This window comes from Stegostoma tigrinum, chromosome 9 (assembly GCF_030684315.1).
Source record: "Stegostoma tigrinum isolate sSteTig4 chromosome 9, sSteTig4.hap1, whole genome shotgun sequence".
NCBI classification, from domain to species: Eukaryota; Metazoa; Chordata; class Chondrichthyes; order Orectolobiformes; family Stegostomatidae; genus Stegostoma; species Stegostoma tigrinum.
The window spans coordinates 14,929,625-14,948,236 of NC_081362.1; the positions used below are offsets into that span (position 1 = coordinate 14,929,625).

The 18,612-nt window shown below is 45.7% G+C and overlaps 1 protein-coding gene across 2 annotated transcripts in view; it reads right to left on the bottom strand.

Annotated features, from left to right (window-relative positions):
* slc24a3 (solute carrier family 24 member 3) overlaps nt 1-18,612 on the bottom strand; it is a 344,615-nt gene that overhangs the window by 135,915 nt on the left and 190,088 nt on the right. For both annotated transcript variants that reach the window (XM_059648357.1, XM_048536075.2), the window contains exon 3: nt 17,197-17,273. In XM_059648357.1, coding sequence (XP_059504340.1) covers nt 17,197-17,273 — 77 coding nt within the window. The remainder of the gene's footprint in view (nt 1-17,196; nt 17,274-18,612) is intronic.

The window sequence follows — 18,612 nt, forward strand, 5'->3', positions numbered from 1 at the left end:
AACAATAAATCAACTCATATTTGGGAGTGGATTCATATATTCAGGCAGGCAACGGAAATGACCTCATACGTTCTTTCCCCTAGCCGTGTTATTCACTGCTCACTGAAACTAAAATTGGGGGATTCTCTCATGAGCAACTGAAGAGGAGAGTGGGTGACTTTGAGAATGTGGAGAAACAAGCAGGGGCACTGCCCTGAGGTAGGTCACTACTTCCATTCTGGGGAGCTGCTGAGCTAAGTTTCCACAGCAAAATCACGAGGTAGATTGGGAGAACCTGTTTCCAGTGTGAAAGGACTGGGAACAGGAGGGTACGGATTTAAAGTCAAGAAGCAAAGAGTGATATGACGGAAAGCATTCTCATGCAGTGAGTGGTTATTAGAGTCTGGAATGCACAACAAAACAGTGCACTAGAGGCAGCTCCAACCAATGTCGAATTCCCTCTGGAATGCTGTTATTTGGAAGTGAACAATGTCTAGTACTTAGGGGAGCAGGCAGGAGAATGGCACAAAGAGAAATGCTCTGTTGTAGAGCTGCTGCAGACATGATGGGCTGAACAGCCTCCTTCTGCACTGTTATAATTGTGATTCTGAAGTTTCTTTCTGAAAATCTGAATGAAAGAACAGTCTGGCTGAGACTACAAGCTCCCATAGCATGGGACGGCCGCGTTCTTGAGCCAGTCATCGGACAGAAGGCAAGAATGGCTCAAGTAATGTCTCAAATTCTCATGTTAGCACCCAGCTGTGGGAAAGGATTCTCAACTGGATAATGAGTTTAATTTAGATAAATTGTGAGGTGCTGCATTTTGGAATGGCGAATCAGGGCAGGATTTATATACTAAACGCTAAAGTCCTGAGGATTTGATGCTGAACAATTAGAGCTTCGGGTGCAGGTTCATCATTCCTTGAAAGTGGAGTTGGAGGTAGACAGTGTGGTGAAGACAGTGTTTAGTGCGTTTGCCTTTATTGGTTAGTGCATTGTGCATGAGAGTTGGGACGTCATGTTGCCTCTGTACAGGACACTGGTTAGGCCACATTTGGAATAGTGCATTCTATTCTGGTTTCCCTGCTAAAGGAAGAATGTTGTGAAATGTGAAAGGGTTCAGAAAAGATCACAAGGATGTTGCCAGGGTTGGAGGGCTTGAGCTACAGGGAGAGACTGAATAGACTGGATCTGTATTCCATGGAGCGTTAGACGTTGAGGGGTGACATTATAGAGGTTTGCAAAATCATAAGGGCCATGGATAGAGTGACAGTCAATGTCTTTTCTCTGGGTTGGGGAAGTCTAAAACTAGACAGCATAGGTTTAAGGCGAGAGGGGAAAGATTTAAAAGGGACCTAAGGGGCAACATTTTCATGCAGAGGGTGGTGTGCATATGGAATGAGCTGCCAGAGGAAGTGGTGGGGGCTGGTACAATTACAACATTTAAAAGGCATCTGGATGGGTACACGAATAGGAAGGTTTGAGAAGGATATGGGCCAAATGCTGGCAAATGGGACAAAATTTATTCAGGATATCTGGTCAGCATGGATGAGTTGGACCAAAGGCTCTGTTTCCGTGCTGCACAGCTCTATGACTAAGCTCCATCATATAAACCAATATCTCACCAAACAAGGCAGTGTACCTTCATCCTTCATCTCTTAGTTTTTTAGTTCACAGATTTAAATCACTGCACTGTTATAAAAAGATTATTTGATAATGTATGCTCCTCTGAATTTAACACAGAAACAAATCATGAATCTTCTTTAGCACTCTTTCAACCATATGTGGTGTATGGTTTTGGACTCCTTTTATCTTTAAGCACTTTGTGCATGAATCCATTGTGGTCTAAACCCTATCCTGTGTCCAGTCCCTACAGGTAAACCTTGTGAAATGGGTACTCCTGAACATGAACCCTTATTCTTCTGTCCACTCTTGTTGTCTATTTTTAGCTTTAACCAGATTTTTTTTGAGGAAGTTTGAAGGCAGGTGTTTTCTTTTGGGAACCTGCCTGCGTATCAGGGAAGTGTAGGTATTTTGGGAGGGGAGGGGAAGGTCTGGTGTGGTTGTCATTGGCCTATAAATTCAGAAACCCAGTTAAATCTCTGGGGCCCTGGGTTCAAATCCCACCCCAGCAGATGGTCCAATTTGAATTCAAAAAATAGAACTTGCAATTAGAAGTCTAATGGTGACCATCTGTCAACTGCTGGAAAAGGTCCCACCTGGTACACTAAAATCGCTGTGCTTGCTAGGTCTGGCCTACGTGTGACTTCATATGAAAACAATACGGTTGACTTTCAACTACCTTCTGGGATGGCCCATTCAGCTACTCAGTTGTATCGACCCATTACCCACAGAACAAATGTGTAAAAACCAGACTGATCAACTGGCATTGGCAAAGGGATGGAAAGGACAATGGCATCAGGTCTGTTGACAATGTAAAATCCTCTCTCCGAACATCTATGGGCATTGTGCCAGGATTGGCAGACCTGCCTGACAAACTGGTCGAGCAAAGGTTAATAAACGTGCTCTCAGAAATGTACCTTTCAAACAATGCCACAGACGTCATTATCATTATCCCTGAGTAAATTCTGTCTCCCCCAGACAGCTGGCAGCACAGGGGTATACAAGAGAAGGGATTGTTCTGGGAGTCCTCAACATCAATTCCAGATCCCTTGAAGTCTCCTGGCACCAGGTTAAATGTGAGCGAGGGAACCTCCTGCTGATTACTACATACCATATTCCCTTGGCTGACCAATCAGTCTGTTTGACAGAGGCACAGGTGGTGGCGCGGCAGAATGTGCTGTGGGTGAGGGACTTCAAATGTCACCAAGAATGGCTCAGCACCACCATCACTGATGGAGCTAATCAAATGCTAAAGGTCATAGCTGTTAGACTGGGTCAGTGGCTAGGGATGCGGAAACCAACGTGAGGAAAACAAAATTATTTGATCCCATTCTCACCAATCTGCCTGTCAGAGATACATCTGTCCATGACATCTTTGATAGAAGGACAACTGCATAGTCCTTGGGGAGATGATGTCTTGTCTTCACACTGATGATACCCTGTCATGTGGCACTACCACCATCCTAAATGTGACAGGCTTTGAATAGATCTAGCAACTCAAGATTGGGCATCTACCAGGTTCAGTGGGCCATCATCAGTAGCAGCGCTGTCCTCAATCACAATCTACAAACTCATGGCCCAGCTTATTACCTACCCCAACCCCCACTCCCCCCAGCTTTCCACTTTTACCACTAAGCCGGGGGATCAAGACTGACTCAGCAAAATGTGAAGGAAAGTACGCCAACAGCAGAACCGGGGTACCTAAGAATGACATGTCAACCTGGCGAACCTACCCCACAGCACTAGCTGTGTGTCAACAGCATAAGCAGCTACAAGAGATGGTCAGAAGCTGGGAATACTGCAGCGAGTACTGCACATCCTGACTCCTCAAAGCCTGTCCTACCATCTACAAGGCACAAGTCAGGAGTGCGATGGATTACTCCCCACTCAAAAAGCTGGACACCACCCGGGACAAAGCAGCCTGCTTGACTGGCACTACATCCACTCCCCCACTACCGACGCTCAGTGTGTGCACCATCTACAAGATGCACTGCAGAAATTCACTAAAGATCTTCAGACAGCACCTCCAAACCCATGACCACTTCCATCTGGAAGGAAGGTGACAGGTGGGAATATCACCGCCTGCAAGTTCCCCTCCAAGCCACACACCATCCTGACATGGGAAATGTATTGTCATTCCTTCAGTGTCACTGGATAAGAATCCTGGAAGTCCCCATCCAGTAGCTCTGTGGGTCTATGTACACTAAACAGATGGTAACGTTTGAAAAAGGCAGCTCATTACCACTTTCTCAAGGGCAACTAGGAGATGGACAATAAATGCTAGTCAGACAGCAAACCTCCCATAAGCTCAATAAATGAAGAAAAAGAGTTACCACATTGGGCTGGAGATATTAGCATAAATGATGCCACAAAAAGTTGACGATATGGGGCATTTGGGTTCTCGGGGGGCGTGAGATGGGATATCACTTAAAGGGCCTCTAACAATTATTTCTTACCAACTAAACCTCCTGAATATATTCTCACCAATTCTCAGAACAGTTTCAGTCGATATAAAAAGAAGCTAGCCTCAATCTATCTTTATGGTTTTCAACCTACACATGCTACTTCTAGGCTTGTAGTAATGCTCACCCTTTTTGTACCTCAAGCTGTTCTGTCATTTAAAGGAAAGGCAGCAATATTTATGTGCACAGTACTGCTTTCCATTTTACATCTCCTGCCAAGGGTACATTTGGATTGCCATTTTGTAATTACTGACGTACAAGTGATGCGCATTAATTTATTTGTCTCAAAAAGCAGTCGGAAATCTCCTGGACATCTTTCAACAGCCACTAGGAGATTGATGCTGATTCCCGTAGATACCCAGCCATTCCAGTAGGGATGCCAACTCTAACTACGGATGGGTTTTGAGAGACGTTCTTCGTACGCATCACGAAATCCGGCTTGCCATGCATCCTTGCACGCAGCTCGTAGTTTGACAGTGTCACACCAACCTCCCATCATGCCTTTCCTGTTAGCTCACCAATTTGTGTTGTCTACTTTTCACTCTCATTCTGAGCTGGGTCTCTAGGGTGTGGTTGCACCCAACATGGTGCCCAATATAGATGGTGCTACTGCCCACAAAGATACCCACCTTAGAGATGGAAAATGTGGGGGTTGAGGCCAAAGTTTGTGGTCATTGTTCACCTCTCTCCTTGGCCTGGCTTATAAATAAAATTCACATAAAGAAGCCTTTCGCCTCCTCCGACAATACGCAGCAGTAGCAAATGCTACATTCTTCAGCATTGCCAGGAAATGAATTAGGCATCCTTTTGAGCACTTGAAAAAAAAAAATCAGTATCTTTCTGGTATGGGATGGAGAATAGAGGAATTTAATTATCAAATAGTTATGCTGTGACTAACTTTAATTTTAAAATCCCCTGGGAAACTTTATTTTATTTACAACAAAGACTCTGTCTAAAAAAGTGCAGTTCAAGAGTTACTGGTATGGTTTTTGGGTTACCACCAATTACTCCTGAACTGAATGACATGATCAGCCATTTCAGAGGGCAGTTAGGAGTCTCCCATGCTGCTATGGGTCTGGTGTCACTTGTAGGCCAATCAAAGATAGTAATTTCCTTCCCTAAAGGACACTTCTTCCCCACATATTCACTTCATTCATCGAGGCTGATAACGGACAGTTTCCAAATTAAAGCATGTAATATTAGAAGATATGAATGTGAAAATAAGTCACCACCATATTACAGTGACACCACAATTTGACGCAGTTGTTTTAAACCATTGCCCATAATGCACTCCTTCCCAGATTCTTGACATACTGCTCCCAATGGCTCCATTGAGTACCGGAGTTGGGAGATCATGTTGTGGCTGTACAGGATATTTGTTAGGCCACTATTGGAAGACTGCATTCAGTTCTGGTCTACCAGCTGTAGGAAAGATGTTGTGAAACTTGAATGTGTGTGGAAAAGATTTACAAGGATGTTACTGGGGTTGGTGGCTTTGAGCTACAGGGAGACACTGAATAGGCTGGGGCTATTTTTCCTAGAGTGTCAGACCCAGAAGTTTATAGAGGTTAATTAAATTATGAGGGTCACAGTTAGGGTGAATAGTTAAGGTCATTTTCCCAGGGTAGGAGAGTCCAAAATAGAGGGCACAGGCTTAAGGTGAAAGTGGACAGATTTGAAAAGAACCTAAGGGGCAATTTTTTTAAGCAGAGGGTGGTGTGTGTATGGAATGAGCTGCCAGAGGAAGTGGTGGAAGTTGGTATAAATAGAACATTTAAAAGGCATCTGGATGGGTACATGAATAGGAAAGGGTTTAGAGAAATACGGGCCAAATGCTGGCAAATGGGATTAGATTAAGATAGGATATCTGGTCGGCATGAATGAGTTGGACCAAGGGTCTGTCTCTGTGCTATGTAACTCTATGACTGTTGACCAATTGCACCTCTTTCGGCGTTTCAGGTTCAGCCTTATCCAGTGCCCAAACTATCTAGGGCCCCTTTCAAACTCCCCATTTCCGTAACCCCAGAAATATTTCCAATCCACCTTCTTTCTCACTTTCTTGACTCTTCATTTCCTCTCAGTTTTCCCACGTCCCAAGTGTCTCTACTAATGTTCTAGGCTGACATTCCATATATCCACTACTAACAACCACTACAGGACTTCCGGCACCCTGGCACCGTGTGCCCACCATCCCATTACCCCAAAACTTTTGCCTCTTCTACACGCCTCCAAACATCAACATTTCCAGGCTTCTCCGACTGGAAAATCCGACGCTGATGGTCACTATGTTTCTTTTCGGGATGGGCAGGAAATTCAATTGAATTTCTGCTTTTGATGAGGAATCAAGTACTTTTTTTTGACAGCGAGCGTAATAGACTTAAACGACATGACTCGCGCAAGTTTTCTACAGTTATGTAACAGTTATAAAATCAGTGGTAAGAGTCTCTCTGATTAAGTTGGCTACTCTGTTCTCTCCAGCAGCTGTCCTTGACGCTGCTGCGAGCTTCTCTTTGTGTCTAAGATCCCCTGCCTCAGAAGGCTCTGCTTCTGATGCCGGCTCCTCCTCTGGAATCTCAAATTTTCATCTCGTTCCAAGCAGCAAAATCCTGGAGGACATGTACAGTGCAACACAATAATTCATGAGACATGCCAGAGAGGGTTCCCACAGCCAGCCAGGCTATCTGATCCTTGCCATCAGTGTATCAAGTGGCTGCCTCACTCCAATTTGCAAACGATGAGAGTGCTACCATTCAGCCAATTTGGTATTCTCCGTTGGTCACGCTCCTGTCTTCGAAACAGAAGGCTGAGAGTTCAACTCCCGCTCCAGCGTCTCAAGATCATGACCTGTGCTGACATTTGAGTGCAGTACTGAGTGAACACTGTCCTTTGAATGAAAATGTTAAATCAGAAGCCTTGTGGATACAAAACGAGGCCACAGCTTTCTTCTTCAAAGAGCAGAGAGTTATGCCTAACATGTTATTTATCCTTGAGCCAATTCACTGAAACTAATCATCTGATCAATCACTGCATTGTTTGTACAAGATTTCACCCAAATTAGCCGCTGTATCTGTCCACAAAACAGCAGTGTCCCTTCACATGTACTTTAACCACAGAGAAACCCTTTGGAACAACGTTACAAGGGGATGTTTAACCTTCATTTGTAAAATATCACAATGAACAGAGCAATTCACTTCTTAGCATCGTGCTCAGTCTTTGTCAGTTGCGATGCTGGGATATTGCTATTCAAACTGGCTCGTTCTACATGTGCATGAATGAGGATGGTAACAATTACATTTCATTATTAATCAATACCTGGTCGAAAGCCAGCCTTTACAACGCTGAATTCACTACCTTCCTCCCACCCCTTACTCCAGCAGAATTTATAGTATGGCTTAAATATTGTTGGAGAAACAGATTCTTGTTTCATCAGGATGGGCACAAAAACTCCAAAGGGGATACAATTCGAGAAAAAGATGCTGATTTTTGGCAAATGATTTGCGCCAGGGATCTATTCCCCTCCGTGGATGTGTAGATTAGGTGGGTTATAGGGGGATGGGTTTGGATGGGATGCTCTGAGGGTCGGTGTGGACTTGTTAGGCCGAAGGGCCTGTTTGCACACTGATTCTACGATTCACTGATTCTATGATTCTACGACACTCTTGCTCAGTTTGAACAAAAGAAAGGTTTCTTCATCTTGCATCTGAAGACATTGGCATGGCTAAATCCAACAATGTTGAACGCGACGACAGTGACATTGTCCATTGATTGTCCTTGAGATGCCCTTTTAAAGCTCAGCTTATGATTGTATGCTACAGACTGGCAACGAACTGGACAGCACTGCATCTTGTGCCTAGCTAGGGCCTGTCCACCAACAGTGTATGCAAGCAGTGCAGTTTGAGCCTCACAACCTGCAGATCTGAGTGCATGGGCCAACTAAAGGCAATGATTTGACAGCATACAGGAGAAAGCTATGAGTGCATTCACTACCCCATGCGGCTGTTTCTGCAGGATCCACCAACAGATTGATGCATGCTACCTCCAACGTGCAGTGCTGCCAACTGCTCTCAGACAAACAGACACCACTCAAAGGCTCATAAACAGCATCCCGACCTGTGGAGTATTTGCTGCGGATAAGTCCAATGCAGCTCACTGCCTACTGCATGCCACTCAGAGTGCCACCCCGCACCAGATGGACCCCACCTTCTCAAGGAGGTGCCCACTTCTCAAAAGTGGATGGACAACAAATGTTGGGATGGTCTTGAGATCTACAGCCCTTGGTAAGTGAACAACTTCTCTGAACCAAGATAATAAAATGTGAGGCTGGATGAACACAGCAGGCCATGCAGCATCTCAGGAGCACAAAAACTGACGTTTCGGGCCTAGACCCTTCATCAGAGAGGGGGATGGGGTGAGGGTTCTGGAATAAATAGGGAGAGAGGGGGAGGCGGACCGAAGATGGAGAGAAAAGAAGATAGGTGGAGAGGAGAGTATAGGTGGGGAGGTAGGGAGGGGATAGATCAGTCCAGGGAAGACGGACAGGTCAAGGAGGTGGGATGAGGTTAGTAGATAGGAGATGGAGGTGCGGCTTGGGGTGGGAGGAAGGGATGGGTGAGACGAAGAACAGGTTAGGGAGGCAGAGACAGGTTGGACTGGTTTTGGGATGCAGTGGGTGGAGGGGAACAGCTGGGCTGATTGTGTGGTGCAGTGGGGGGAGGGGACGAACTGGGCTGGTTTTTGGATGCGATGGGGGAAGGGGAGATTTTGAAGCTGGTGAAGTCCACATTGATACCATTGGGTTGCAGGGTTCCCAAGCGGAATATGAGTTGCTGTTCCTGCAACCTTCGGGTGGCATCATTGTGGCACTGCAGGAGGCCCATGATGGACATGTCATCTAAAGAATGGGAGGGGGAGTGGAAATGGTTTGCGACTGGGAGGTGCAGTTGTTTAATGCGAACCGAGCGGAGGTGTTCTGCAAAGCAGTCCCCAAGCCTCCGCTTGGTTTCCTCAATGTAGAGGAAGCCACACCGGGTACAATGGATGCAGTATACCACATTGGCAGATGTGCAGGTGAACCTCTGCTTAATATGGAAAGTCATCTTGGGGCCTGGGATAGGGGTGAGGGAGGAGGTGTGGGTGCAAGTGTAGCATTTCCTGCGGTTGCAGGGGAAGGTGCCGGGTGTGGTGGGGTTGGAGGGCAGTGTGGAGCGAACAAGGGAGTCACGGAGAGAGTGGGGGGTCTCTCCGGAAAGCAGACAAGGGTGGGGATGGAAAAATGTCTTGGGTGGTGGGGTCAGAACTTCTCTGAACCTCTGGGAGAGGACTCGCCCTTCCATTGAGGTTAGCCTTATTGTGTGTGGACCCAGTCAGGATCTACCTGAGGCAGCAGGGTCTACCTTTCTGCAGGGTAATCAGTGTCATCGGGACTAGTACCACAGACAAGGCCTCTGGCAGACCCACTGTGGACTTAATTGGCAATGAGGCTGGCACACTGCTGCTCCCTCTCCCCTCTTTTCACTCCCTTGCCACCATAGGGTTGGATGGAATTTTTGGCATCGGTTGGCAACCAGCTTTGGGCTTCCATAGCCGAAGGCAGCAAACACTCCTCAAACAGTGAGGCGATTGCCAATTCTAATTTGTTCGCTCCAATCTGAAGTTGTGCGCGGAATATTTCTTCGGATGTTTGCCACTTTGACTCCATTGAGACTGCTTTGGAACTGACCTCCAATTCTCACAAGTATTGTTAGTGAGCAGAGGACAGGAATCAACTCTCATTCTCCCTGATGTTCCCACATGGTCCTTTGAGCACTGGGCCTGTAAGCCTGGTCGGAGGACATGGCTGGGCCTTTTCCCAGTACCTGCGAATTCTTTTATCCTGAATAACGCACAGACAATGAGATTTGTTCTGGAGCGCAGACCCTGCTCAAGGTAAAGCAATCGCAACAGCTGGTCCCACCAACTGTCCCCAGTAGCCACCATCTGCTTTCGGCACAGTTATTTGATGTAAGGCTTCCCAATTGTAGGAGGGGGATTGAGTTGTCACTGAAAGTGGAGAGCGGTATTAGTTTAACATGCCTCCTAGATCATGGTTGTGAGGCATTCATCTCAATTCTGATACAGGAAAGCAGCATATATTCTTCTGCCTTGCTCCTGTTACCTAAGGGTACATGGAAAGACAGGTTACGACAGTGCTGGAGTCCGAGAAGACAAAAACGGAGTCTGAGAGTGCAAAAGCAGGCAGTTACCTTAAAGTTGTTAAAACCCCTGGGTCATCTGATACATTGTACTTCACTGAGTTGATGGTCCTCCAAGCACAGTTGATGCTTGTTGTGGTGAGAGTCCCAGGGAACAGATCATAGAGCACAGAGTCCCACGTCATGGAGCTGCGTGGGATGAACCTCAACAAAAGCCACTGCACCTCTCTCCAGAATTCCTTTGTGAAGGCACATCCCATAACGAGATGTGTGACAGTCTTAACACCCCTGCAGCCACTTCGAGGGCGGTGTGCTATGGAGTAGACAGGCCGGGCTTACGGAAAAGATCTCAAATGCCCTTCTCACCACCAGCCAAGTGATGTTTTGGTGCTTGTTGGAAAGTTCTGGTATGAGGCACTGTCCCAAATGACTTTGACAGTCTGCACAGGGGACAACGCAACAGGATTCACACTCTCCTTTGCCCTCGGGATCTCGAGGATGCTATGTGTTGACCGCTTCCTAATGGGTTTATAGTCAAACATGTTTTTCTTTGCAAATTTATCTACGAAGGACAGGTGACACCAAATTGTCCATCTACTTGGAGCATTCTGCAGTAGTGAGGCCAGTCACATCCTTCACACTACCGGGGATAGGTAGAACTTCAGTGTGCAAAGACACTTTTGTGTTTGTGTACGGAAAATCAACAGGCAAAATTTTGTCCATTCCTTGTCCCCGTGTGGAGGAGGGGGACGTTAAAGACCGAACCACAGATGTTTAGAAGCCCCCTATAGTGAAGGGTGCTCTTCTGGGCTTGGAACAGAAGTGCACAGTTGGCGACTCTTTGCTCCACACATGGCCTAGCTTAAAACCGAGCTGGGAATATCTAAACGCTGACTGCATAAGAAGCTTCAACAATACGTAATTATCTTCCACTTAAACATGAGCCGAAAAATCAACAATCATAACACTCTCCAGAATACTTACAGATGGGATTTCTACAACGTGAGACAATGAGTGTTAATTTTTTAATATCGTGCCTGATTTTGATGAAGCAGTTTCAAATGGATGGCATCCAGCAGCACAGTTTGATTATTTTGCGACCTAAACAGAGTGAGGCACAAAGGCTCCTCCATCAGGTGCGAAGGTAGAACATTGGTGAATTGTAAATTGATGAAAATCGACTGCAATCAGCATTCAATCCAGGCACTGTTGCAAGAGAGAGAGAAAACAAATGCCCAGTGCATGGGCAGATCGATCATTCCCCGTTCAATGCAAAGCATGGCCTAGTACGTAGGCCTCATTTGCCAAGAACCCAGGCTGGGATTAACGACAAAGCTAACAGGGCAACATTCAGGGGTTTAAGGATGTACACCAAGAATGGCAAACTGCCCCTGAATTAACTTCCTTGCTTTTTAGGAAGAGTGGGAAGCAGAACCACATCTGGGAAAACTGTAGGTGCCTTCAGCAAACTGACTGGGCCAGATCCTCTGCTGTCACCAGCCTAGAATGTGGAGCTCTCTGCTGCTGCTCCTGTGCTTTTACACCCTGAGAAAGTCCTGATGCACACACAAGGCCTGACATTTGCTCAGAACATTTCCATTTCCGATTGGCTGACTGGTGGCGGCCGGGACATTCTGTGAATATCTCTTACACAGTGTCGGAGACTTTATTGGGCTAAGTACACAGTACGTACCCAGACACTTATCCAGGGAATTGTTCCACCATTTAATTTTTGGTGTAACTCCATGACTAACAGCGTAGTACGTCCTATAAAGCCCTATTCTCTGTTTCAATGAGCCTGGGGTGAGAGGCTATTGTCTCTTGCTGCCCAGTTTGAGGTAACCTGTCAATGAACATAAGAAGCAGGAGAAAGAGTAGGCCAGCTGGCCTGTTCAGCCTTGTCTGCTATTCAAGAAGGTCGTGGCTAATCTTTTTAAGGACTGAGCTCCAATTATCTGCCCACTCACCATAACATTCAATTTCCTTGCTTTCAAAGATTTACCTGTCCTTGCCTTGAAAACATTGAACAAGGTATCTTCAACAGCTTCAATGCTGGCAGTCCACAACTCTGACCAATTCACGCTGGAGTATGCTATCATATTGGCTAAAATGAATCACCTCTCAGGACTGTGAACTCAAAACTTCCATCTAACTCAGTCCCGAATCAATATGGAAAAAGGTTTTACAAAATCCTGAAATGTCTCCTGGGGGCACAGACTACCTCAGGGGTGAAGAAGGAAGTTGGGTCAACCAGCAGGAAGCACTGGCCTCCATCTTGAAAAACAACTGGGCTCTGCCCAAGTGTCAGTTAGTCCTGTCTCCTGGTTTGAAGCGGCACACATGAGAAGTGACTTGAATACCACGACATGTGAAGCAAGTTGGCCACACTTTGGTAATAACCAGAACTAAAAAGGGTCTGTTGTGGTGATAGAATCCCTAACTGTGAGCCAGGAGACCTGGGTTTAAGACCTACCTAATCCAGAGGATTGTAATATGACGTCTGAGTAGATTGATTAGGAACATATCCATTAAACAGAGCTGCTCCATACTTCATTCCACTTGCCTAATCCCTCTCAGACCTTAATTGGTAGTTGGTCACCTAATGTAAAGCATTTCAAGTCGTGTTCTTTGAATCTAGATTCTCTTCAATGCTTCCTTGCATACTTGCCATCTTGTGTTAACTTGAACTTTCTCATCAATATCCCCTCATTCCCAAACCATCACTTCATGATTGACGGAGAATCATGACTGACAGCGCCCTGAAGTTCTTGTAAAAATCCCCCTCCAAATCTGCCTCCACCTTGGAGACGTTTCCAAAAGCACATCTCTTTTCTCGAGTCTCCAGATGCACTATCTGTTCCTCTGCCCATTCCTCTGAGGTGTCTTGTATTTTTCCCTCTCGTGGGTAGTTTATCTACATTAAAAGGCACTGCACAGGTATAAGTTCTTTTTGTTAGATGTTCTGAATCAGCCTGGACAGTGAGTGGACAAACTAACCCACAATTCTCTTGCTTCAGTGCTTCCACTGGGTCCTGCACATGTGCAGCCTTTAAACTGTGCTGGGGATGAGGTCTGACTGTGACCCTCCTGCCAATGCTAGAATTACGGCATCACTGACTAAGCTCTCACTTTAGAATTACCAACTGGATCAGTTATCAAAAGGTCAATTAACATCTGTGGCACCCAAATGAATGACTGACCTCAGAAGACAGTAAAATCTATCACCAGTATAGACAATTAGCTTTGTTGCCATTCAATAGAGGATGTTATTAAACTTGACAGGACACAGAGAAGATTTACAAGGATGTTGCTGGTGTTGGAGGCTTTGGGTTTAGAGAGAGACTGAATAGACTCAGCCTTTTGGAGGGGCGGAGGCTGACGGCTGACCTCATACAGGTTTATAAAACCATGAGGGACATGGCTAGGGTGTACAGCTAAGGTCTTGTTCCCAGGATGGGGGAGTCCAAAACTAGAGGGCATAGGTTAAAGGTGAGAGGGGAAAGATTTAAAAGGGACCTGAGGGGCAACTTTTTCACACAGAGGGTAGTGCGTGTATGGAACGAGCTGCCAGAGGAAGTGGTGGAGGCTGGTACAATTACAACATTTAAAAGGCACCTGGATGGGTACAGGAATAGGAAACATTTAGAGGGATATGGGCCAAATGCTGGTAAATGGGACTGAGTCAGATTGGGATGTCTGGTTGTTGCAGACAAGTTGAACCAAAGGGTCTGTTTCTACGCTGTACATTTCTATGACTCTATGATTGATCAAATTTTCTTCATCTTTAGGCTCAGTCCTTTTGGATGCTCAGAGATCTGAACTCTGTTTCTCATCAAACGACAGGCATAGCTAAAGCAGAACAATTTTACTTTTCACAGTAATTCTCAGCAGTAATCTTTCAAAAGGTCTGATCAGCTGGATTCCCTCTTTAATAGTTCTTGAAATGACCTCCGAAGCAAAAATAGTGAGATGAGATCTTAAGCAGATTCTGCAAGTAGCAGACAATGGCTGAACTATGGCAAGACATGGTTATGAGTCCCTGCTCTAAACTCCAGTCTGAAGCGATGGACATTTGATCCCAAGATGTGTATCCGACCTCATATTTGCTCTGCCAATCAGACTGCCTATTTCCAGCTCTGTAACATCCTCCTACTTCACCCCTGTATCAGCTCATCCGCTACAGAAGCCCTCACACAAGCCTTCATTTGCTCCAGCCTTCACCATTCCAATGCTGCAGCACCCTATCCTCTGTAGAATTGAATTTAGCAATGACTCTGCTGCACATCTGTTAGCTCTCACCAAATCCCAATTCCTTTTCATTCTGGTGCGACACCTTGACTTTCAAAGACCAGACTTCAAATTCAAGTGTCTCCGTGTCAAGGTCCCATCTCCAACCTCACAATCCTCCAAGACACAGTCATCGTAATTCATTGATACATGCACTTATGAAAATACAGCAAAATGTGTATAGGTTCCATCCAGGGCTTAGTCATTCCCTGAGCGGCTATAGGACACCGCCACACTCCGCAGTTGCCAAACCATTCCACGAGGATGCAGCATCAAGGAAGTCACCGATACTCCAGCCGCTGCCATTGCCAAGAGACTGCGCCAAACTCTCGTGGATCAGGGTCCGTTCCCAACCTCTTGAGAGATCGCCCACCCGAGGGATCACGCACTCCGCTGCCACTTAGGGCATCACCGAGATGCATCAGAGGAAAAGAACATACTCCCTGATCCATCAACGCTGGAACAGGTGCTCAAGTTGAACCCGCCATAACATTGAGGGATGGACTGGATGCGCCACTCAACAGCTCTCTCAAACCCCTTCCCACCGCCGCAGCCACAAAAAAGGAGAAAATCTATCTGCGCTCATCTAATTTTGCTCTCTTGTGCTTCCCCAGTTTTAAATGCTCTACTGTCAGTTCTGAGGAAGGGTCTCCGGACCCGAAACATTAACTCTGTCTTTTCCTTCACATATTCTGCCAGACCTGCTGAGCTTTTCCAGCAACTTCTGTTCTCATTGTTGTCAGTGCCTTTAGTTGTCTACATCTTAACCCCAGGAATACCCTCCCTACACACTTCCATCTCTCTTTCTGTCTTCAAGTCACGAATGAAAGTCTACATCTTTGGCCGAGTTTATAGTATCTGACTTAATATCCCTGTTTGGCTTGACTTTGTTTTAGAATATTGCTGGAAGGTGATTGGGAGCATTTTATGACATTAAGGATGCTACGTACCTGGTTGCAACTGAAGGCTCAGCATTTTTGCTCTTTTTACAAGCTGTATTCATATGAACTGAGAGAGGCAAAGTCGGGAGGCAGGTCTCTGGCTGACATCAGAGCCCTGACGCTGGAAACCCTGCCCCTAAACATGACACCCTATTTTTGCCAGGAGGTGACCAGGGATAGGTTGAGTCTTGCACCTCCGTTGCTAACGTGCAGCTGCCATCAATCAGATCTAATTTTCATTACGGGGATATCCAAACCATGACTTGCCGAATTTAGACATTTCTGGAGAAGGTCTACAGCAGACAGATTCATTTATTAAGGTAGGATACCCCTTTGGAAAGGCGTGACATCCTTTTGGATAGATCTGGCAACACTTTTACAGGAGGTTAGGTGCACTTTTGGAAATCTCAGGTGTCCTTTGGGATTGTTAAAAGCAGACATGAACATGTGTGAAAAGAAGTCTAAGCTCATTAGAGCTGTCAAGCTGTCACAGAAAATGTCAAGCCATCAAAGGAAGTGGCAAACTCACTGAATTGGAACTGCCAAACTGTCAGGTCATGTAAATCTTCTGGCCTTTAAACTTTTGACTAAATGGTCCACAGTGTTTTGAAAAAAGTCTGTCTGCCATTTTAGCCTGTTGACATAAGCTCGAGGGCTACCATTAAAAAGATCTGTACTGCATGACTGATTTCATAACCTAATGTTAGTGCAGTGGGTTGCCTGTCAATTTACAGTTTGAGTGACAGCTCTGAGATTTATAAAGTCTTTGAAGTGGAGCTATGAATACAAATACTTGTTTTTCTAGGGCTCAAATGCTCAAATGAAGTAAAATGTAGTAAATGAGTTCTTAAATCAATGAATGTTTTTAAACAACAACTGAATTCTCAATGGACACTTAGAACATGACCTTATTTCATCTCAGCACAGGTTCTGAGGATTGCTCACGTGTGAGCTAACTTAGTAGTATCAGGGTAAATAGTGATGCATGAGGGTGCATGGGCTGGCATGGCTTGGAAGTAAGGTTACATAGAGACTACAAAAGGCCTTATAGGTTGGTGAGGTGGTGGTAGAAAGTGGCACGGGGACTGTATGTGCTGCAGGGTATGAAGGATAATGACTATTCTTCTTTGTTTTATTGCTTTCCTGTCAGCTAGAACCAAGTCTTACAAAGGCCTGGCTCTGCTGCCCCTGTGTGGTCATCTCCGATCTCTACAGTGGGACAACCAACACCAACTCTGGCCCGGAACACAGCTCTCTGGCTGTCTGGGGCACTTTCACCCAAGTCTGGATGGTAGAGACAGGAACTTTCAACTCTGCATACCCAACGGCAGGATGGGAAATTCAGACCAAAATCTTTGAATTGGAATAAAATATCAACTTAACTCCTACAAATAAATAACTGCTGACAAGGAGTGCCTCTGTAAGAGAGAAAGCATTTGGTGTAGGAACTTAGTTACCTCATCCTATTATGTTTGCTGTGAAAGTCATGGACAGCAAGTTTTCTCGTTGTGGTCAACTCTGATTCCATCCAAATCAGACATGTAGAACAAAATTTTCTGTTTTTTAGCCCGGTCTTGAAGTGTTGTTGATTTGCAAGCATAATTCTTTGTAAACAGAGGGATCTAACCTGTTGTAAACTCCCTAAATACTTGCATTGGGCAAAGCAAGCTTTTAACATTAGAATTAAGGTGGCAAAAGGAAGCTATGACTTACACAGAGCAGATGGAGAGCAATAGCCCCATGTTTTCTTTCCTCGTTTGTAAAGATGTCATTGGGGAATTCACGAAGAGCTGAAAAACAAAAGAAACAGTGAATTCATTCTACTCAAACGCCATGAGAAAGCAAACAGGACCAATTCACTTGTTTAGTACATGATCAGCTCGGAGAGGGCTAGAAAGGGAGCACAGGTTGGAGCAGCGAGGTTGAAGTTGTGGCTCTCTGACTCGCACGTGGTTTTAGCTGCGTGGCTTACAAAGGATTGATGCTGTTTCTGTTGGCCACTCTGCCCCTTTCCCTCTTCCCCACTTGTTCAGAAGCCCGTTCTCATTCAGTCGCTGATCTAGGAAGGAAGGGGCAGTGAACTGGCACACCATAGAACCCACTTTCTGCCCTCATGATGGCACGGCCGCGAGCAAACTGGGCTGAGGAATATCAGGGACAGTAGGAACTGCCGATGTTGGCGTCTGAGATAACAAGGTGTGGAGCTAGAGGAACACAGCAGGCCATGCAGCATCAGAGGAGCAGTAAAGCTGATGTTTCGGGTCAGGGCCCTTCTTCAGAAATCTTTGCATTTTCTGAAGAAGGCTCCTGACCCCGAAACGTCAGCTTTCCTGCTCCTCTGATGCTGCCTGGCCTGCTGTGTTCATCCAGCTCTACACCTGTTATCTGAGGAAAAGCAGAACCCAGCGATATATAGAACCGGCTCACGTTGTATTGCACAGGTGTGTGAAATGCCTCCAGGGATACAGCTCTTGGCAAGTCAAGGCCCACGACAGTTATGCACCATTGTAGAAACCCTCCAGTGTGGAAGCAGGCTATTGGACCAATGTTTGGAAGTCACTGGAGCTTGGTTTAAAAAGCTGAGGGTTAAGAATCATTGTCCAAGGATGTGCAGGCTAGGGTGGATTCGCCTAGCTAAATTACCAGTAGTGTTCAGGGATGTGCAAGCTAGATGGATTAGCCATGGGAAATGCAGGATTACAGGGATAGTGTAGAGGGGTAGGATGTTCTTCAGTGGGTCAACGTGCCTGACGACCTGCTTCCACATCATAGGCATTCTATGATTGGCGAGGGTGACAATGATGGGTGACCAATGCTAGTTTGGGACGTGGGGGCAGAATTTGTCTGCGGGAGAAGGGGGTCATATTCCAAAACTTGCAGGCAAACATCCAACCAAAGTTGGCAACTGTATCCAATTCAGATGTTTATTTTTAATAGCATGTCTTTTTTTTGAGTCTTAGTCTTTTTTATTATTAAAACAGAGAGAGAGGAGCAATAAATCTTTTGAGCTGCTCATGACTGGTGAGAATACAAATTACTGTGATGATACTCAATGGATAATCAACTCGAAGTGATTTATAAACACGATGAAGAATTATGGAAGACTTAATCGCAACAGCGATACCTCCT